The sequence below is a fragment of the Saccopteryx leptura genome, chromosome 5 (genome assembly GCF_036850995.1).
Source record: "Saccopteryx leptura isolate mSacLep1 chromosome 5, mSacLep1_pri_phased_curated, whole genome shotgun sequence".
Lineage (NCBI taxonomy): Eukaryota > Metazoa > Chordata > Mammalia > Chiroptera > Emballonuridae > Saccopteryx > Saccopteryx leptura.
Genome location: NC_089507.1, coordinates 16381930 through 16400620, shown reverse-complemented (window position 1 = coordinate 16400620; position 18691 = coordinate 16381930). Strand labels below are relative to the sequence as shown.

Genomic DNA, 18691 nt, shown 5'->3' with positions numbered 1-18691 from the left:
CTGGGTTGGTTGGTTCAGTGGATAGAGCTTGGCTTGGCGGCATATGGATGTCCTGGGTTTGATCCTAGTCAGTGCGCACATGAGAAGCAACCATCTGCTTCTCTTCTCCCTCCCTTTCCCTTTTCTCTCTTCCCCTCTCGCAGCCAGTGACTCAGTTGGTTCAAGGGTCAATCCTGGGCACTGAGGATAGCTCAGTTGATTCAAGCATCGGCCCCAGATGGGGGTTGCTGGGTGGATCCCAGGCAGAGTATATGTAGGAGTCTTTCTATTGCCCCTCCTCTTCCTTTATAAATAAATAAATAGATAGATAGATAGTACAGGGATGGGCAAAAGTAGGTTTACATTTGTGAGTACCTGAAACAGTTTTATTCTTGTATTATTTATTAATTATTGAATTATTTATTATTAACCTGTTTTTACCCACTTCTATACTTCATGCCCTGTAGAAACCTTGAATTTAATACAAGTATTTAATTAACTTATTTTTAAACATTGGATTATGCATCATACCCTGCTCAAGATTTAAAATAATTTAATCCCTATATTCTAATATTTTGTTTGTTTTAAACATCATTGATCTATCAGGCATTGGTTTTAGGGGGTGAGGTTTAAGATAGGGATTTTGGAGAGTTCTCTTGTCTCCCACCTCTCCCTCTTCACACACCCCTTTCTCCCTCTGTGACTCCCTTTCCCCCTCCACACACACCAGACCAAGTAACATAGCATGGAATTATTGGAGATCACTTTCATTCATAGATGGTTTATTCATCGCTCATAACATGAACATTAGTTAATGACTTTTTTTTTTTTTGGTGGCAGAGACAGAGAGTCAGAGAGAGGGTCAGAGGGACAGACAGACAGACAGAAAGGGAGAGAGATGAGAAACATCAGTTCTTTGTTGCGGCACCTTAGTTCATTGATTGCTTTCTCGTATGTGACTTGACTGTGGGCCTTCAGCAGACTGAGTGATCCCTTGTTCGAGCCAGCGACCTTGTGCTCAAGCTGGCGACCTCGGGGTCTCAAACCTAGGTCCTCCACATCCCAGTTTGACACTCTGTCCACTGCGCCACCGCCTGGTCAGGCAGTTGACATTTTTTAACGTAGTTTATTTTAAAATTTTTATGGCATTCATTTTGGAAAAATTCTATATAAATACACGTAAACACAACGGTAAACAAACGACACATTACATTATGTTTTACCATGCTTTGTTTGTTTATATCACTTTGATGTCGCCTGGGTTCAGGTGGTCTGTTGTTTGTAGTGGTACTGTGCTGTCTGTGTGTGCCCATTGCAAAAATGTTTAAGCTGATACTACTCAACACTTTTTTTTGTTGTTGTTGTTTCTTTTGGGGCTTATCTTTTTCTTTTTTTTTTGTATTTTTCCAAAGCTGGAAACGGAGAGAGACAGTCAGACAGACTCCCGCATGCGCCCGACCAGGACCCACCCGGCATGCCCACTAGGGGATGATTGCTCTGCCCCTCTAGGGCGCTGCTCTGTTGCGACCAGAGCCACTCAAGCGCCTGGGGCAGAGGCCAAGGAGCCATCCCCAGCGCCCGGGCCATCTTTGCTCCAATGGAGCCTCGCTGCGGGAGGGGAAGAGAGAGACGTAGAGAAAGGAGAGGGGCAGGGGTGGAGAAGCAGATGGGCGCTTCTTCTGTGTGCCCTGGCCGGGAATCGAACCCGGGACCCCTTGCACGCCAGGCCGACGCTCTACCACTGAGCCAACCGGCCAGGGCCTCTTATTTTTTAGTGTATCTTATTTCCTTATTTTGGGAATAGGAACCTATTTCCTTATTTTGGGAACAGGAACCTATTCCAAGGACATGTTTGCTGCTTTAGGCATCAGCTTTTGCTTAATCTACTCTTGTACCTCTTGTTTTACTTGATTAGTTTAAAACCATTGCTTTCTGCTTTAGCAAGCATCAGAATCGCACAAAAGCTTGTTAGAACTCAGATTGCTATGCCCACTTTCAAAATTTTTGAATAAATAGGTCTGGGGTGAGGCCCATTTGTGCAGTTCTTACCAGTTCCTAGGTGGCGTGGATGAGTTTTTAAGTGAGTCTTTGTCCCAAAACAAAGAAACATTTTGGATAATAGGATACCCAGTAAAATGCAGACTTTGGCTGTCTGTGTAGTTTTTGTTTACTACTTCATTGTTGAAACTTCAAAATTATGTAACCATAATTTTATGGTGACACCGTATTCTTGTGACTCACCCCTTAGTGTGAATAATTATTTCATTACTCCGTGAAGTCCACAGAGGAAAATGGCTATGGTTTTTGTAGAACTACTGCTTCCCGGTTCTGCCTATTCTTTGCTCTGACAGGTTACTTTGATTTTTATTTGTTTTTCTAGCAAAGGGGTTCATGCATCTAGCAGTACAGCGAAGTGTAGGCTTTTTGCTACATATATCATCCATGGATTTCTGACTCTGGGGAAAGTTAGTGGAGTAGAGGCCCTGGATTGGAACTGGTACGCTGATCCTAGTTTTGCTAGGCTATTTAACTGGTTTTGAGACTGGGAAAGTTAACTGCTAATACTTGTTTTCTTCACGGTAAAAGCAATCAATTTAATAGTATCTTAAAGAGACCTTCCAACTATGACAATGTTCTTTTCCCCAAAGCTCTCTCTTGTACAAATAGTGTTCTTATATTAACTGGTGGTGCAAGGTATAACTGTAGTATCTAATGGGATTGGATCTTACTGGGTTATGATCAAATCAATAATGAGGAATATCCAGGACTCTGTCTCTGGAGCAGAAGTAAGAGGGTTTGAACTTAGTTGACCATTTAAGTTGGTACATGTAATAGTATACATAGTTGATAATAAAACAAGGCAAATAATATGTAGTTCCATTAATCTAATATACAGTATTTACAGTGTGCCATTTGTAACATTGCCCCTCTGAGAAAAAAGTAAAATGAGTATTTGGGTCATCTTTGCTTTGGAATGCCTCTGTGTAGTGGTTGTCTGAAGCTTGAGGAAGGTGAGGTGCTGTAAGATGAAAATAAAGAAAGTGGCTTTTTAAAAATGTGTTTTAAGGAGTTTTCAAGCTAAAGTTTAATACTTATCTGCTGTGATTTTTTTCCTCACATTTTTAGTATGTGAAATTTGTATACATTTTGCAATCTGATGGAAGTTTGGTGGTTGTCGCCCATGAATTCTTGAACTTAATCCAGCTGTACGTGTTGTCACTTAATTTAAGCAATGTGCATATTTGGAACTATGTGTTGAGTTTGCTTATAATCAAAATATCACGCTAGGTAGTATTCCATATTGAAATGGGTAGGCTTGCAGACTGAGTAGCAGGTTGTAAATTTGATAGTGTTTAAGCAAATGTTTGTTGTTGTACTAGTGACTTTTTTTCATTGCAGAGAAACAGACGAGCTTTGAGGAATGTAAGGAAGTTACTTACAAGTAGTAAATGAAACTACTGTTTGCTATTGAGATAATGTACAAAAGAATTGTTTATCTCCTCTCAGTATAAAATCTAAAAGCAGGAGAAATTACCAAATGTCCTCAACTATGTCAAAGACATTTCAAAGCAGCTAGAGGCTATAATGTTGCTGATTCACGCACTGTGCTACACTGTCATTATTAAGGCTTTGAGTCATAGTTTAATTGATGCTTTTTTCTCTCCTGGTCTTAATATAAAATGGTCTTGCAGGTAATGCAGTGTCGATTCCAGAAGTGTGTTCAGGTGAAATAAAGAGGATTCATTTTTCTTGTACACTGTCAATATGCTGAACTTACTGCTCCAACAGATGGCATCAGCTAAAAATAGCAAGTTGGTCTATGAAAGATTAGGTTAGACTAATTTGTGAAAAATAGAGCCAAAGTAGTGAAGTCATAAATGATGACTTCAGATTTTATACCACTTTTTAATCTGTAAATAAAATCACGGATTTGAATTTAAGGGAATGAGATGTGACTTCAGCGTTTGCAGGCAGACTTTGTTTTGTCCAGGCGCCAAGCTAAGGATAGTTTGATTTGTATTAGTGGCAGTAATAGCCAGAATAAAATGGAAAGGGGATGGCTGGCCCATACAACTATTCTGCAAACCACCCTTCACCTAGTGCCTGGATTCCATATTAGCTGACTTCTCTTGAGCCATCCCTAAGCCTGGTTTCCCTCCATTTTGTTCATTGATCTAACTGTCACCATACGGTTTTTCCCTAAATGAAACTTGACCAACATGTTCTTTGTGAATATAGATACATGACTGATGGCATGTTACTTCGTGAAGCTATGAATGATCCCCTTCTGGAGCGCTATGGTGTGATCATTCTTGATGAGGCTCATGAGAGGACATTGGCTACAGATATTCTCATGGGTGTTCTGAAGGAAGTTGTAAGACAGAGATCAGATTTAAAGGTGAGGTATTTTTTTTTTTTTTTTTTACTTATTTCATTGTAAAACATGCACATATAATAAACAGGGAACACATGTTGATCACTAATCAACTGTAAGAGAAGCAACAAGTGCCTACATTGGTTTTTTTCTGATTTACTTTGCTGTGTTTTTGTTTTAGACTTTAACTTATAATTTTTAGTAATGTATTTTAAGCCAAATCTTTTCAGTTTCTAACCCACCCAGTTTTTGTTAAGGATCTAATAACATGGTAGTTTTGTAATCCTTCTGCTCCCCCTACTCTGTGTTAAGTACAAAAGCCGCCTCTAAGCATCATATCTATGTCCCTGTCTTAACACAAATAGACCCATTATAAAGTTTGTTCATAATGCTGGCGAGGGGAATAGCTATACTCAGAACAACTCACATCTTAGAAACTCATTTGCTTATCCAGTGGGTTTTTTTCCCCCCGTCATACCAATTATACCCTGGCCTGCGTTACTATGTTGATAAAATTGAATGAAGGTTTTGCCTTCCCCCTTTTTATGTTTGAGTATACTTTTCGCATAAAAACAAATTACGCTTTTAAAGAATGCATTTGAAGAACTGTGTAAGTACTACTATTACTGATTAAGCTTTGTGAGCTATTGAAGCTTTAGGGGGGAGAGTCAGTAGAAATGAAGAATTCTGTAGTAGACTGTTTTCGGGGGGGAGCCTTCTATAGAAGGAAGTATTTCATGGGTTATGTAATATATGATTCATAAAGGAGCACGGTAACTGGACTCCTGCAGCTTCGCCCCTGGACAACCTTTTGTGATGTGTTTATAAAGAAAAGGAGAGCTGTGTTTATTTTAGGACTCTTTCTAGAGAAGTCGTGATTATTAAAGGTGATTTGGAAAAAGGGAGAAACTTTAATCTGTGCCACTGATTGGCATTGTTTTTCCCTCAGGTGCAAGGTTCTTGTGTTCTGTTTTAGTAAATGCAGTAGTAATCATACTACAGAGTAGTGATTGATGTCCTTTGCCAGTCCTTTTACATATTAATAATTTTATAAACTTTGGTTTTTAAGGTATTTCATGAAGATAACATTGTAGGTCTATTGCAGGGGTCCCCAAACTAGGGCCCACGGGCCGCATGCAGCCCCCTGAGGCCGTTTATCCAGCCCCCGCTGCACTTCTGGAAGGGAAGGGGCACCTCTTTCATTGGTGGTCAGTGAGAGTAGCACATTGACCAACTCATTAGCCAAATGCAGGCCCATAGTTCCCATTGAAATACTGGTCAGTTTGTTGATTTAAATTTACTTGTTCTTTATTTTAAATATTGTATTCTTGTTTTGTTTTTTTACTTTAAAATAAGATATGTGCAGTGTGCATAGGGATTTGTTCATAGTTTTTTTTATAGTCTGGCCCTCCAACGGTCTGAGGGACAGTGAACTGGCCCCTTGTGTAAAAAGTTTGGGGACCCCTGGTCTATTGGATGTCAGGTTTGTTTCTAATTTAGTTAAACATAAATAATATACCTTACTTTGGTCTTTTCTGTATTTTATTTTTTTAATCACAATGTGTTAGTATGAAAACCTGTAGACTTTTTTATAACATCTATATAATATATATAACAGTAACCATCATTTCTTTTTCTAAGTCCACATAAGAATCTTTAAAGACAACTTCAGGTAATTTACTGTCTTTTACCCCCAGGTTATAGTTATGAGTGCTACTCTAGACGCAGGAAAATTCCAGATTTATTTTGATAACTGTCCTCTCTTAACTATTCCTGGACGCACACATCCTGTTGAGATCTTTTATACTCCCGAACCAGAGAGAGATTACCTTGAAGCGGCAATTCGAACAGTCATCCAAATCCACATGTGTGAAGAGGAGGAAGGAGATCTTCTACTTTTCTTAACTGGTCAAGAGGTATCCTGGTTATTTGCATTGTTGTTTGGCCATTGGCATGTTATTTCTATATGCAACAACTTTAAACTTACCTTCGCATATATGTTTTACCTTATTGAAAGTTTTTCTTTAATCTGCTTGTATTTATATGTCAAATAAATGTAATGTAAACCCTTTTATCCATGTACTCTTAAGAATATCTTCATACCATTAGTGTTTGTATACTGGTCAATTATCCTAAGAGTGTTAAATACTTTTAGAATTTCGAGATTTAGCAATTTAGGCTTGATTTTGGAGAGTCTTAGGTGGTTAGTAGTATGTGATGAGGTGTGAATTTGAATGACAGCTGCTGTGGAATGAGATTTTCATAGTTACTGAAGCTTGTGAGTGAGTGTGGGTAGCTTAGCCACCCGGCACCACCAGCCAGTGTTTGTGTTTGTCTTTTTCCACATGCTCACTCAGGATTGGAAGGAATCGCTGCAGTTCCTTAGATAGAATCGGTCTCGTTTTAAGATAGGGATTTTATTCTCAGGTGCAGCAAACTTGTTTTTCAAACTCGTTCCCAACAAAATCTTTATGGGTGTGCTGTGAAATTCTTAAGTGACTATGTTCAGGAAAAGCTATCTGGATAAAACAGGTTTTTAAAATAATTTTCATTTACTAGTTGACTTGAGAGAGAGGGAGAGAAACATTGATTTGTTTTCCACTTATTTATGCATTCACTGGTTGATTCTTTATGTGCCCTGGATGGGGATCGAACCTACAGCCTTGATGTATTAGGACGACACTTGAATCAACTGAGGTGCCTGGCCAGGGCTGGATAAAGCAGTTTTTTATAAAGCCTTTTAAGAAAGGTTTTTCTTTTTTTCTTTTTTTTTAAGAAAGGTTTTTCTTAGAGCTTGTCATTTGTCCTAGTAGGCTTTGTGAATTTTCTAGAATATGCTTCTCAAACTAATAAACATGCAGATTACAGTGGTACCGTGAGATACGAATTTAATTTGTTCTGTAGCTGAGCTCGTCAGTCAGTCAACTCGTATATCAAACTGCCAATACTGGACCCGTGTGCCAGCTAGCAGCAGCTTCCCAAGTCTCGACTCGTATCTCAGAATTTTGCTTGGATCTCGAACAAAAATATGGACCGAGTCACAGCTCGTATCTTAAAAAGTATGTTTGTCTGTTCGTATCTCAAGGTACCACTGTGCCTAGAGAACTTGCAGATTCTGACCCAAAGGTCAGGGGGGGCTTGGGATTCTGAATCCCTAACAAGCTTCCAGAGGATGCTGCAGTCTCCAGGGATGAGGAGCAAGTTTCAGGAGGGAGCAGAGCTGTCTGACGAGAACTTTCTCCAGTGCCAGAAATGTTCTGAATCTGCACTGTTCGATGTAGTAGCCACCAGTGACATAGGACTTTTGTGTATTTGAACTGTGACTAATGAAAGGAGGGACTAAAATTTGCTTTTACAGAGTTTTGTTAAATTTAAATAGCTCTGCACCCGAACCCTCCAGCTTTCTGTTTTTGTATGGCCAGTAGTTATTTATAACTTGCTTTTACATTTTTGAAGAGTTGTAATTTAAAGCAAAGAATGTACAGTATGGATGCTATATGGATACAAAACCTAAAATACTTTGTCCGTTTGCTCCAGAACACCTGACCCTGCTCCAGAGCATTTTTCTCAAGTGTGGTCAGTGTGTTGCCTCCCAGGGGAGGGGAGCTTTCTGAAACGAAGTCGGTTCTTGACCCTGTTCCAGACTTGCGGAAACGGGTGGAGCCAAGGATGAAATCTAGGAATCGGCATCTTCCATAGGCTCCTTAGGGCGTTTATATATTTCCTGAGTTTCACGTTCTCTTCCTGAGGAATGTTTCTGTGGGTACATCACTGCCACCACCCTAAACATATTGTGGAAATTGCCCTCATTGTCCCAGAGGCATGCTAGGCCACTGCCTGCTTACACTGCCATGTGCACTCCTGTTTGTGGTCTTTTTCTACAGGGATGCTCGGTAGATAATATTTGAGTAAATTTTTTTTGTCCATTTCTTCAGTATTGACCATATGATTATAATTTGAGCTACGTTGGCTATAGTTTCTTTTCTGTTGAGCAGGGTTTTTCACCCTCAACAATATTTACGTTGTAAGCCAAGTAATTCTTTTTTTTATTTTAATTTTATATATTGCTTTTACAGAGAGAGGAGAGAGAGGGATGGGAAGGGAGAAGTATCAACTCATGGTTGCTTTATTTTAGTTGTTCATTGATTGTCATATGTGCCATGACCAGGTAGCCCAGGGTTTTGAACTGGTGGCATCAGCAATTCCATGTTGATGCTCTATCCATGGTGTCACCGCAAGCCAGGCCCAAGTAATTCTTTGTTGTGGGGTGCCCTCTGCATTGTAGGGTGTTTACTAGCATCACTGGCCTTTACCTATTGCTGTTATATTTTTAATATTTTATTTATTGATTTTAGAGAGAGAAGAAGGGGGAGAGAGAAACATCGATTTGTTGTTCCACTTAATTATACATTCATGGGTTGATTCCTGTATGTGCCCTGACTGGGGAACGAACTCGGAATTTTCGTGTATTTGAATGATGCTCCAACCAACTGAACTACTCAGCTAGGGCTGGTCTTTACTCATTAGAGTCCCCTGGTTGTCAAAACCAAAAATGTCTACAGACTGTCAAATGTCCTCTGGGGTTCAAAGTCATTCTCAATAAAGAATGAATCATGCTTGTTCTTTTGGAAATAAGATGTGTTGAGTTCAGTTTTATAGATAAACCTCTTGTAGATATTATTCTTCCTTTCTATGCATTTTGAATGAAAGAATTTTGTATATTGTATAAGCAAGAGTACCGGCTGCTTTTTTGAAGGCATGTAAACCATATTTACCCTATAATGTGGTATTGAGGTATTCGTTTTGTCCTTTTGTGTTTGGTATTTGTAAGTTTCTCACTTCTTTCAAAATGCATAACATCTTTTCTTAAAGGCTATTTAGAATAGTTATTGTGTTCAGATAACCAAGCATATTAGAATTTTATCAGAAATATCATATGTCCTCATGGTGAGGACCTGAAAGCCATTTTTATGAGTTGATATTTGTTCATTTGATATTTTGGCAACTTTCCTATGCTGTAGCTGGGGGTGGGAAAGGAGTAATAAGCCCCATGGCTTTTTCACGTGTATGCTAGCGGGGAGTAGAATATGTCTGTCAGTAAAGGATCAAGGTCATTGTGAGTTGGGTTTGTATGTGTCCTGTTAAGTTTTTGAGTTTCTCTGAGGTTGTTGACAAGTCTTGAATTTGAAGACAGGGGTGGAAGGTAGCAGAGAACCTAATGTACTCTGTTCATTGATTGTGTATAGTAGCACTGATACAAAGATATATAAAGTATTTACTAGTCTTCATGTCTTTATTTTATCTTAAGTAGTAGATTCTGGGAATTCATTGCTCATACATTTGAATAACAAACAATTTAGTTATCTTGTGTGAAATTTTAAAATGACATTTAAGACCAGATTATATTACCATTTTGACCATTTATGCCAGGGGTCGGGAACCTATAGCTTGTGAGCCAGATGTGGCTCTTTTGATGGCTGCATCTGGCTCGCAGACAAATCTTTAATTAAAAAAATAACATTAAAAATATAAAACATTCTCATGTATTACAATCCATTCATTTCCTACCGCTTATGTTCATGGTTGCGGGTGGCTGGAGCCAATCACAGCTGTCCTCCGGACAACACCAAATTTTTATTGTATAATGCATAACATTCTCAAGTCGTATGGCTCTCATGGAATTACATTTTAAAATATGTGGCGTTCATGGCTGTCTCAGCCAAAATGTTTCCCGACCCCTAATTTATACAAGAGTGCCTTTGTAAGTCGTCTGACTTCATTTGGGAAAGAACAGTTTTAATTGTTGAAAGGTTGGGAAAGATTTGAATTTTAGAAATTTTTAAATGTTTTATACTAATGCTTAAAATCTGGATTTACAAAGTCTTTAGACGAACTACTGAATTAGGTGAGAATGTAATAGCAATATCAATTGTTTGTAAGTGCATACTTGTAGATATTGAACCCCACTTTTTAAAAATTTTTTATCTGATTTTAGAGAGAGAAAGGGGATGAGAGAGAGACAGAAACATCAGTTTGTTTCTGCATGTGCCTTTCTGGGGATTGATCGAACTGGCAACCTTTGCATTACCAGTACTACACAATAACAAATTGATCTGTCCCGGCCAGAATCTGAAAATGTACAATTTGGGGCACTTATTTTTGCTAATACTGTATGTGAAATCTGGGTTTTTTGGTGATTTCTACATTTATTTTCTGGCCATACATGATTAAATCAATAAAAGTATGAATATTCTTTGTATTGCTAGCCATTTTTCCTTTTTTTAATCTAGCGAAATCTAGTTTTATCATTTATATTAAAACTTGTTTTGATTTGGAAGATAATCTAATTTTGTGTTGGCATGCCAGCAGGGGGCATTCTAATCTAGATACAGCATTTGTAACAATTTTTATTTTTCATAAAATGTTTCATTTGTTATATTTTTTCTTTCAGTGAAAGACATTCTTTTAAAAACTTGAGTTCTCAAAGGGAACTATTAACAGAATCTTTAGTAATTTTTGTGTCACAGTTTTTGAGACTATACCCTTTAACAAAATTAGTGTGTTTGAAACATGACAAAATATTTTTAAGTATCCAAGAGCTTTGCTTTAATATGAAAAAAGTTGTACTTTGATTAAAATAATTTCAAGAGAAATTCTAATTTGAAAGAAAATATGGAAAAAGTTTACCTGAAAATTTTTTTTCCTTTTGTAAAAGACAGTTTTTTGCTTGCCAAATCCAAATGGTTTGTTTAACATACTAATGGTTGTAACTGAATAAATGTTTTAGTGAAATTTACAATACATTTCTCCTGATTTTTTTTTTTCCTCCTGATTTTTAACTCCCTTTGCCAACTGCTAGAGCCTCCACCTAGTCTTTCTCCCACACTTTCTCAGTAGTCCTTGTGTGTCCTTTTTAAACTGGATTTGAATGCAAATGTATTTTAACAGTTTTTTGTGGTAGGCAAGTTTTCGAAAGTGCTGCAAGAATGTGTTTTCAACCGGTGCTGGTTTGTGCAAGAGTATGAGGATGGTAACTGCAGTCATCTTAGTCATATTCACTTACACTCGGGTGGTTTCTGCCCTAGTGGTCCCCAGAATAATTCTATTAAGATATTTGGGTTATCCTAGTTTTTAAATATGTTGATACTGTAAAGGTGTTTGTTCTCATTAGGAACAATGAAGCAAATCTTCCATATAATTGCATTAGGGATAACAGGACATGAAAGCCTAATTGGCTTCTTTAAAAATCTAGCACATCAATTTCTTTTAGATTGTGAAAATTGAAAAGGTTATGACTGCAGTTAGACATTCCTGGGCGAGAAATTTCAATTTTAATACAATTTGTTAAGAATTAATTAGGATTTCCAACTGGAAAGAAAGGGAGTGGGGGATACCAATGAGGCAGTCATGTGTATGTTTGGCTACAGCAATCAAAGTTTTTTGAATTATTTCGGAAATCCCAATGAAATTTGCTAAATGAATTAGTTTTGATTATTAAATTGAAAATATGCCGCATAGACCTAGGATTATCAGTACTTGAAATGTTTCAGTGTGTATTCAGTTTGTTTTTAGACTCAGACTTTTCATTTTGTAGGAAATTGATGAAGCCTGTAAGAGGATAAAGCGTGAGGTGGACGATTTGGGCCCTGAAGTTGGTGACATTAAAATCATCCCATTGTACTCAACACTCCCCCCTCAGCAGCAGCAACGCATCTTTGAGCCTCCGCCTCCAAAAAAGCAGAATGGAGCAATCGGAAGAAAGGTAGCACCAGAATGTTCTATAACTAATTGACGTATACTATAAGATTTGTCTTTGAGATATCAAACTGTATTGCATTACAAAGGAATAAGTTACCAGTGATTGTGAACTGGATTGTACACTACAAAATAAGCTATTTCAAATGTAAATGGAAAAATATAGTTAGGTGGAGTCTTTTGACTTTAGAGAAGGAGCAAATACGGTTTTCCACTATTTAGCACGTGGAACGATGGCTAGGGTGAGTTAAGAAAAGAGAAATATGGCCAAGTGCTGTCTTTCTTCCCATTAAATCACGAGGCAAAAACTAAGCACTTGTTTCTTCAGTCTGCCAAGTATCATGGCCAGGGTATGAAGTGTTAACTACACAGATCTCGAATAACAGTAGCACGAATTCCACTGTCTAAATACGCCAGGTATTTTGAGGGTGGGAACTTGAGGTCCTGTTGGTGTGGATGTGTGCTGGGCACAGGAGGGAGCGAGGGTCCCCATCCCCCTTCAGGGAGCTGTGTTAACCATGGGAAAGGGATCTGAGTCCCAGGTCAAAGCAGTACAGCCACGCTCTTATTTTTAACAGATGGATGCTCTCATAGTTCTTTGAAAAAAGGATTGCATCGATTGATTGAGTTAAATAATAGTCGCATGTGAAATTTAGTATCCTTAATCTCTTGTTTTAAAGTCTTTATTTTTTAAAGTGGGTGTCACCAGTCAGATTTGAAAGCTATTTATTGCTTTTCTTATTTCTCTTCTGTGCTCAGGACTAAAAGCCACCACCTTTTTTTTTTTTTTCCCTATACTTTTTAATCTTGATGCTAAGATTTTCACTGATTATTGAAAAGTACAAATTAATAAAGATAGTTAAATATATCATGACTAATTCTTCAGCAGGGCTGTGTAAAAGTTAAAGGAACCAAAAACACCTCTCAGATTGAAAAAAAAAAATACTGAATGGTTATGCAACACCAGTGTAGTAGAATATAAATTAACAAGAAATTAGTTGTGGCGGGGTGGGGCAGATTTTTGAGTTTTTCCTGAATTAGCTAGAGTAGTGCATGACTTAAAAAAAAATAGTCTGATTCTGGCTTCATATGTGGAACTTCCCAATTGTCATTGTGTTGTTGCTAAAATATCTTTTTTGTTTCTTTATGTGCATTCTGAACTTAAAGTTTTAAGGGATACATTAGTATACAGCTTTCAGGTTGATTTGTTGATTGAAAAATGCTAATTATCTGGAGTTTTTAGCTGATTCTGTATCAAAGGATGAATGTGAACTAGCTATTCTTAAACAGTTTTATAGGAAAGAGGAGTTAATGTATCCTCTGTGGAATATTTAAACTTTTTCTTGAAATCGTGTATTTGGTTTATGTCTGCATTTATTTTACAGTGGTGGTTCTATCATTGTGTGAAAATTGGCATACAGCAAGATTTATTGTTTGCCTTTTTATATAGTTCTCTTTCATTTTGAGTTGCTTTAAGAAGTATGGCTTCCCATTTATTACTTAATCTTATTTTACATGTAATCTTTCTTCTGTTGTGTTAATTTAGGTACCTGTTCAGTACATGATACCTTTTGTAGAATCTACAACTGAAACCCATGGAGTAGTATTAGTTGTTTTATAAATTTTCTATTGATTGGAGGAAGGGAGGAGAAGCATCAGCTTGTTTCCATGTAGTTGTTCCATTTAAGTATGTACTCATTGATTGCCTCTTGTGGATGCCCTGACCTGGGGCAAAACCATGACCTCTGGCCTGTTGGGTTGATACTTGATCCACTTGTCTGGGCCTTCCCATTTTTTTCCTTTTTAAATTATTGCTCTTTTTGTTCTAGTAAGTCATAAGAATATTGAGGAATATTTTCACTGAAGAGAAAGATTCTTCAGCAGCTGGTTGTCATACAGGTGACGGGTATCCATTGGAATTCTCAAAGGTTTGGGCGTACCCTGGCTTTTAGTTCAGATTCACAGCTCAGAGCCACAGTGTCCCTCCGTCCTCCGTGGGTGTTGCTCCGTCCAGCAAAAGCTGCGCACAGGACCCCTTGCTGGGAATGTGTGTTCTCTCTCGGCACCTGTCAGCTTCGGAGGGACACTGGCATGGCCTTCCTGGGAGAAACGGAGACAGAGAGTCTTAGCAATCGATACCTCAGTCTTATTTTGAGAAAAAATACTTTGAAGCCCCTGTTTAAGGGAAAATGAAAAAATATTACAGAAGGTTAGTTCATAGAGGACGATTTACTCATCAGATACATTTTTGATGTTGAGTAGGTCGCTGTCCGGAAGGAGGTGGGAGCGCGTGCTAAAACTTACAATGTGTGCAACTCATTGGCAGAGCACTGACAGCGGGCAGGGTGAGCTGGTGACCCTGAGACCCCAGTGCTGGCTGGCCCAGTCAGGAAGGAGACAGGATTGGTGGGACTGTGGGGAGAGAGAAGGGTCAGAATTAAGGCTCATCCAGGTTCTCTGTGAGGGTAGTATGGATTCCAGAACATGAAAATGGGCACTTTTGCTGTTTTCCAGTTCTCTTTAACAAATGCCACAACTTGGATAATATCCTGTCCACCTTGTGAAACAAAGAACTAGAGGCCAACGCTTAATTCTTCTGTTGTGAATTTATTTATTTTTAAGTACACAATTTTTTATTTTTTTAATTCATTTCAGAGAAGAGAGAGAGAGAGAAATATAAGGGGGGAAGAGCAGGAAGCATCAACTCCCATATTTGCCTTAACTGGGCAAGCCCAGGGTTTCAAACCAGCAACCTCAGCATTCCAGGTTGACGCTTTATTCACTGAGCCACCAAGGGTCAGGCTGTTGTGAATTTATTAATTAAACTTTACTGTGCTAGAATGGAGCTTTCGTTTCAAGAGTGTTAACTGTCAATGATTGCCCTTCACAATTAATTAAAGATTACGTAGGGGCATTTAGGGATTTACTTTCTGCTTTCACTTGTGTAAAACAAAATAGTCTGATTTTTTTGTTGTTGTTGTTGTTAAATTGCTTATGTACTTTGTTCTAATACAAGGAAAATAGCTGGCATAGAGTAGAATATAGTAAGTGTTGAAGGATTTGGAACAAAGAATATTTAATACAGTTTTTAAAATTCCACTAAACTAATTAATTTTGTATTGCTTTATATTTGGAGGGTACCTTTTATAAGTTAGTGCCTTATTTGTTATTCCTCATTGTATTAACTTATGCAAAATAAGGTTTATAATTTGTAAAACTAACAAGCCTTTTAGCATTAACTATTTTAAATGTTACCTATACTAAAGATTAAAGTTTTGTGGCCATCTGGGAATTTGAGTAGCATTTATTTTACTAATACTGTAATTACTTAGTTACTTTTATGTACACACTCCTAACATAGCACTATAATGGTAAACTATTTCAAAGTTTTAATGATTAAAAAGGTTGAAAATGCAAAACGTATTAATGTGAGGGGTAATATTTTTACCTGTTTTGATCATGCTGGACGTTTAGTCAGGTATTTGACTTGAAGCTACAGTTACAGTATTTCTACACATTAAAGTTGACTCATCAGTTATGTCACTTTTAAGTGTGTTTTGACTAAGACATAATTGCTGTATTACAGACTTGGTATTATTAAAAACTAGCAGCTATTCCTTGAGTTTATTTAGATTTCATTAATTTTGTCCATGTAAGTAGCTGATTTTCCTGTAGCTTATCTTATGGTTTACTAATTAACATGGCTTGGAGCATACATTGCTCATTAAAAAAGAGAAATGGCCCTTGGAAGAGAGACTGAATGACCCACTGTCTGAAGATAACTTGTGGGTCCATTGGGGTGTTAACATTAAATAAGTGAAAATTTATACTGAATTGGAGACCCTATTCCCTCAGTTCCCTGGGGGCTAAAAATCCAAACTAGTTTAACTTAAATGCGTTATTGGGTCCAAATAGAATTCAGGTGGAGCAACTCCAGTTTGCCGAGTTCTGTAAAGTGGCATTACTGAAATAAATCTGAAATGGATTCAATTAGCAGGCATAGCACTGAGGGGGGAAGAGGGATAAATCTGGATGAAAGTTGACTCCTTGGCACATTTAAGATATGAAAAGATAGAATTGGCAAAAATGTCAAGCCTTTTGTTAATAGGTTTTTTCCTATGTTTAGGGTTATTTACCTGAAATAGTTACTTGGTAATGAGTTTGGAACCTTTTTAATGCCCTTTGAACACTAATTGCCAAGTTACAGTCTGGAAAGCTTGTATCATTTATACATGTATTCCAATTGGCCATAAGTAAGTGCCGTGATAAATTTAGGGTCACTTTGTGTTCTGACCAGTTCCTGAGTAGGTCATGTGCCACTTGTATCTGAGCATACTTAAGGCTTGACTCTCCTTACTGCTCAGATTTAAAGCAGCTAGAGCTAGAGACTTTGATCTCATTTGTCTGTTCTTCTGTATTATGTATGTGCTTATATTTTATTTAGCCTTAGCTAGTAGTATTTATATTCCTCCAGGTATAGTGGTAGAGTCATTAGAAGAAGTACCCTCAAAGTGATGCAGTTTGTTACATGATTTTTTTTTAAACACGTCTTTTGGCATTTGACTTTTAGATGGGCAGAAGACTGCCAGTGACATGGGGCTTGCCAAGTTGGCATAATCACCTGATTCTTAAACATTTCTGTAGTTACACGATTTCGCCTCCTCAGAAGTAGTATTTTATAAACACACAAAGAAAACGCATGCACCTTAAATAAAATTATTTTTAATTAGCTCTCAAGGGTTGATCACATCAAAAGACATTGTATTTTACTGTAGAAGAAATATACAGCATGTCCGTAAAGTCATGGTGCACTTTTGACCAGTCACAGGAAAGCAACAAAAGACGATAGAAATGTGAAATCACCAAATGAAAGGAAAACCCTCTCAGTTTCTGTAGGATGATGTGGCAGCATGTGCGCATGCACAGATGATGACGTAACACCATGTATACAGCAGAGCAGCCCACAGCCATGCCAGTCGAGATGTGGACGGTACAGAGGAAAGTTCAGTGTGTTCTGTGGCTCGCTAAATTAGAATCCGTGACCAAAGTGCAACATGAATATTGGCGTGTTTATAATGAAGTGCCACCACATAGGAATCACATTACTTGGTGTTATAAGCAGTTGAAGGAAACCGGCAGTTTGGTGGAGAAACCTCGTTCTGGTAGGCCATCAGTCAGTGACGAGTCTGTAGAGGCTATACGGGATAGCTACCTAAGGAGCCCTAAAAAAAATGTGTGTGTGAGCTCACATCGAACTGCACTGAATAGGTATGAAACTGGGAGGGTTTTCCTTTTATTTGGTGCAGATTTCACATTTCTATCTTCTTTTGTTGCTTTCCTGTGACCGGTCAAAAGTGCATCATGTCTTTATGGACACACTGTATGTAATATATGCATTTAAAAAAAAATGTAATGTTTTTTAAAAAGTAATTTCCTCCACTATTTTTTTTTCTTTTTTTTTTGGTATTTTTCTGAAGCTGGAAACGGGGAGAGACAGTCAGACAGACTCCCGCGTGCGCCCGACCAGGATCCACCTGGCACGCCTACCAGGGGGTGACGCTCTGCCCACCAGGGGGTGATGCTCTGCCCCTCCGCGGCGTCGCTCTGTTGCAACCAGAGCCACTCTAGTGCCTGGGGCATAGGCCAAGGAGCCATCCCCAGCGCCCAGGCCATCTTTGCTCCAATGGAGCCTCACTGCGGGAGGGGAAGAGAGAGACAGAGAGGAAGGAGAGGGGGAGGGTGGAGAAGCAAATGGGCGCTTCTCCTGTGTGCCCTGGCTGGGAATTGAACCTGGGACCTCTACACGCCAGGCCGACGCTCTACCACTGAGCCAACCGGCCAGGGCTCCTCCACTACTTTTAGATTTGTTCAGAACTATAACAATTGTTACCCCAGAAGGTCAGGAAACCAGAAGCCCTTTTACCTAATGACAAGGATGTAGTAGGTTTTGTATAGTTTACAATTCCACATTCATTATCTAATTTTTTTAGGGGGAGGGGGGATGAAAAGCATCTGCTCATAATTGTGGCACTTTAGTTGTTCATTGATTGCTTCTCATATGTGTCTTGTTCCCGGCGGATTCCAGTTGAGCCATTGACCATGGCATCAAACTAGTGAGTCTGTGCTTAAGCCAGTGACCTTGGAATTTCAAACCTGGGTCTTAAGCATCTCGGGTTAACGCTTTAGCCACTGCACCACCACTGGTCAGGCTCATTATCTAATCTTTACAACGTTGTTTTAGCTAGAATAATAAGTAAAAGTTACAAAATAAAATTGAGGCTTGATGTTAAAACCTTTCCACTATTACTTAGCTAATTAGGTTTGATTTTTGGCTCTGCCACATATCTTTAAATTCATTGCTGCTTCTACGACAACACACTGACTTTCTAGAACATTATTAAACTCAGGTTATATTTAAGTTTACCTGTTAACTTTATATACGTTATGGTTGCTTCAGTTCTAGTTATTAAATATATTTGTCATCTAATAGAGTGGTACCGTGAGATACGAATTTAATTCGTTCTGTAACCAAGCTTGTAAGCCAGTCAACTCCCATATCAAACTGCCGATACTGGACCTGTG

At 38.3% G+C, this 18691-nt stretch overlaps 1 protein-coding gene across 1 annotated transcript in view; it reads left to right on the top strand.

The window, feature by feature from the left end:
- Window positions 1-18691, top strand: part of DHX15 (DEAH-box helicase 15) — a 55851-nt gene that overhangs the window by 20808 nt on the left and 16352 nt on the right. The window contains exons 4-6 of the mRNA XM_066384572.1: window positions 4219-4378; window positions 6052-6270; window positions 11949-12116. Of these exons, the coding sequence (XP_066240669.1) occupies window positions 4219-4378; window positions 6052-6270; window positions 11949-12116 (547 nt within the window). The remainder of the gene's footprint in view (window positions 1-4218; window positions 4379-6051; window positions 6271-11948; window positions 12117-18691) is intronic.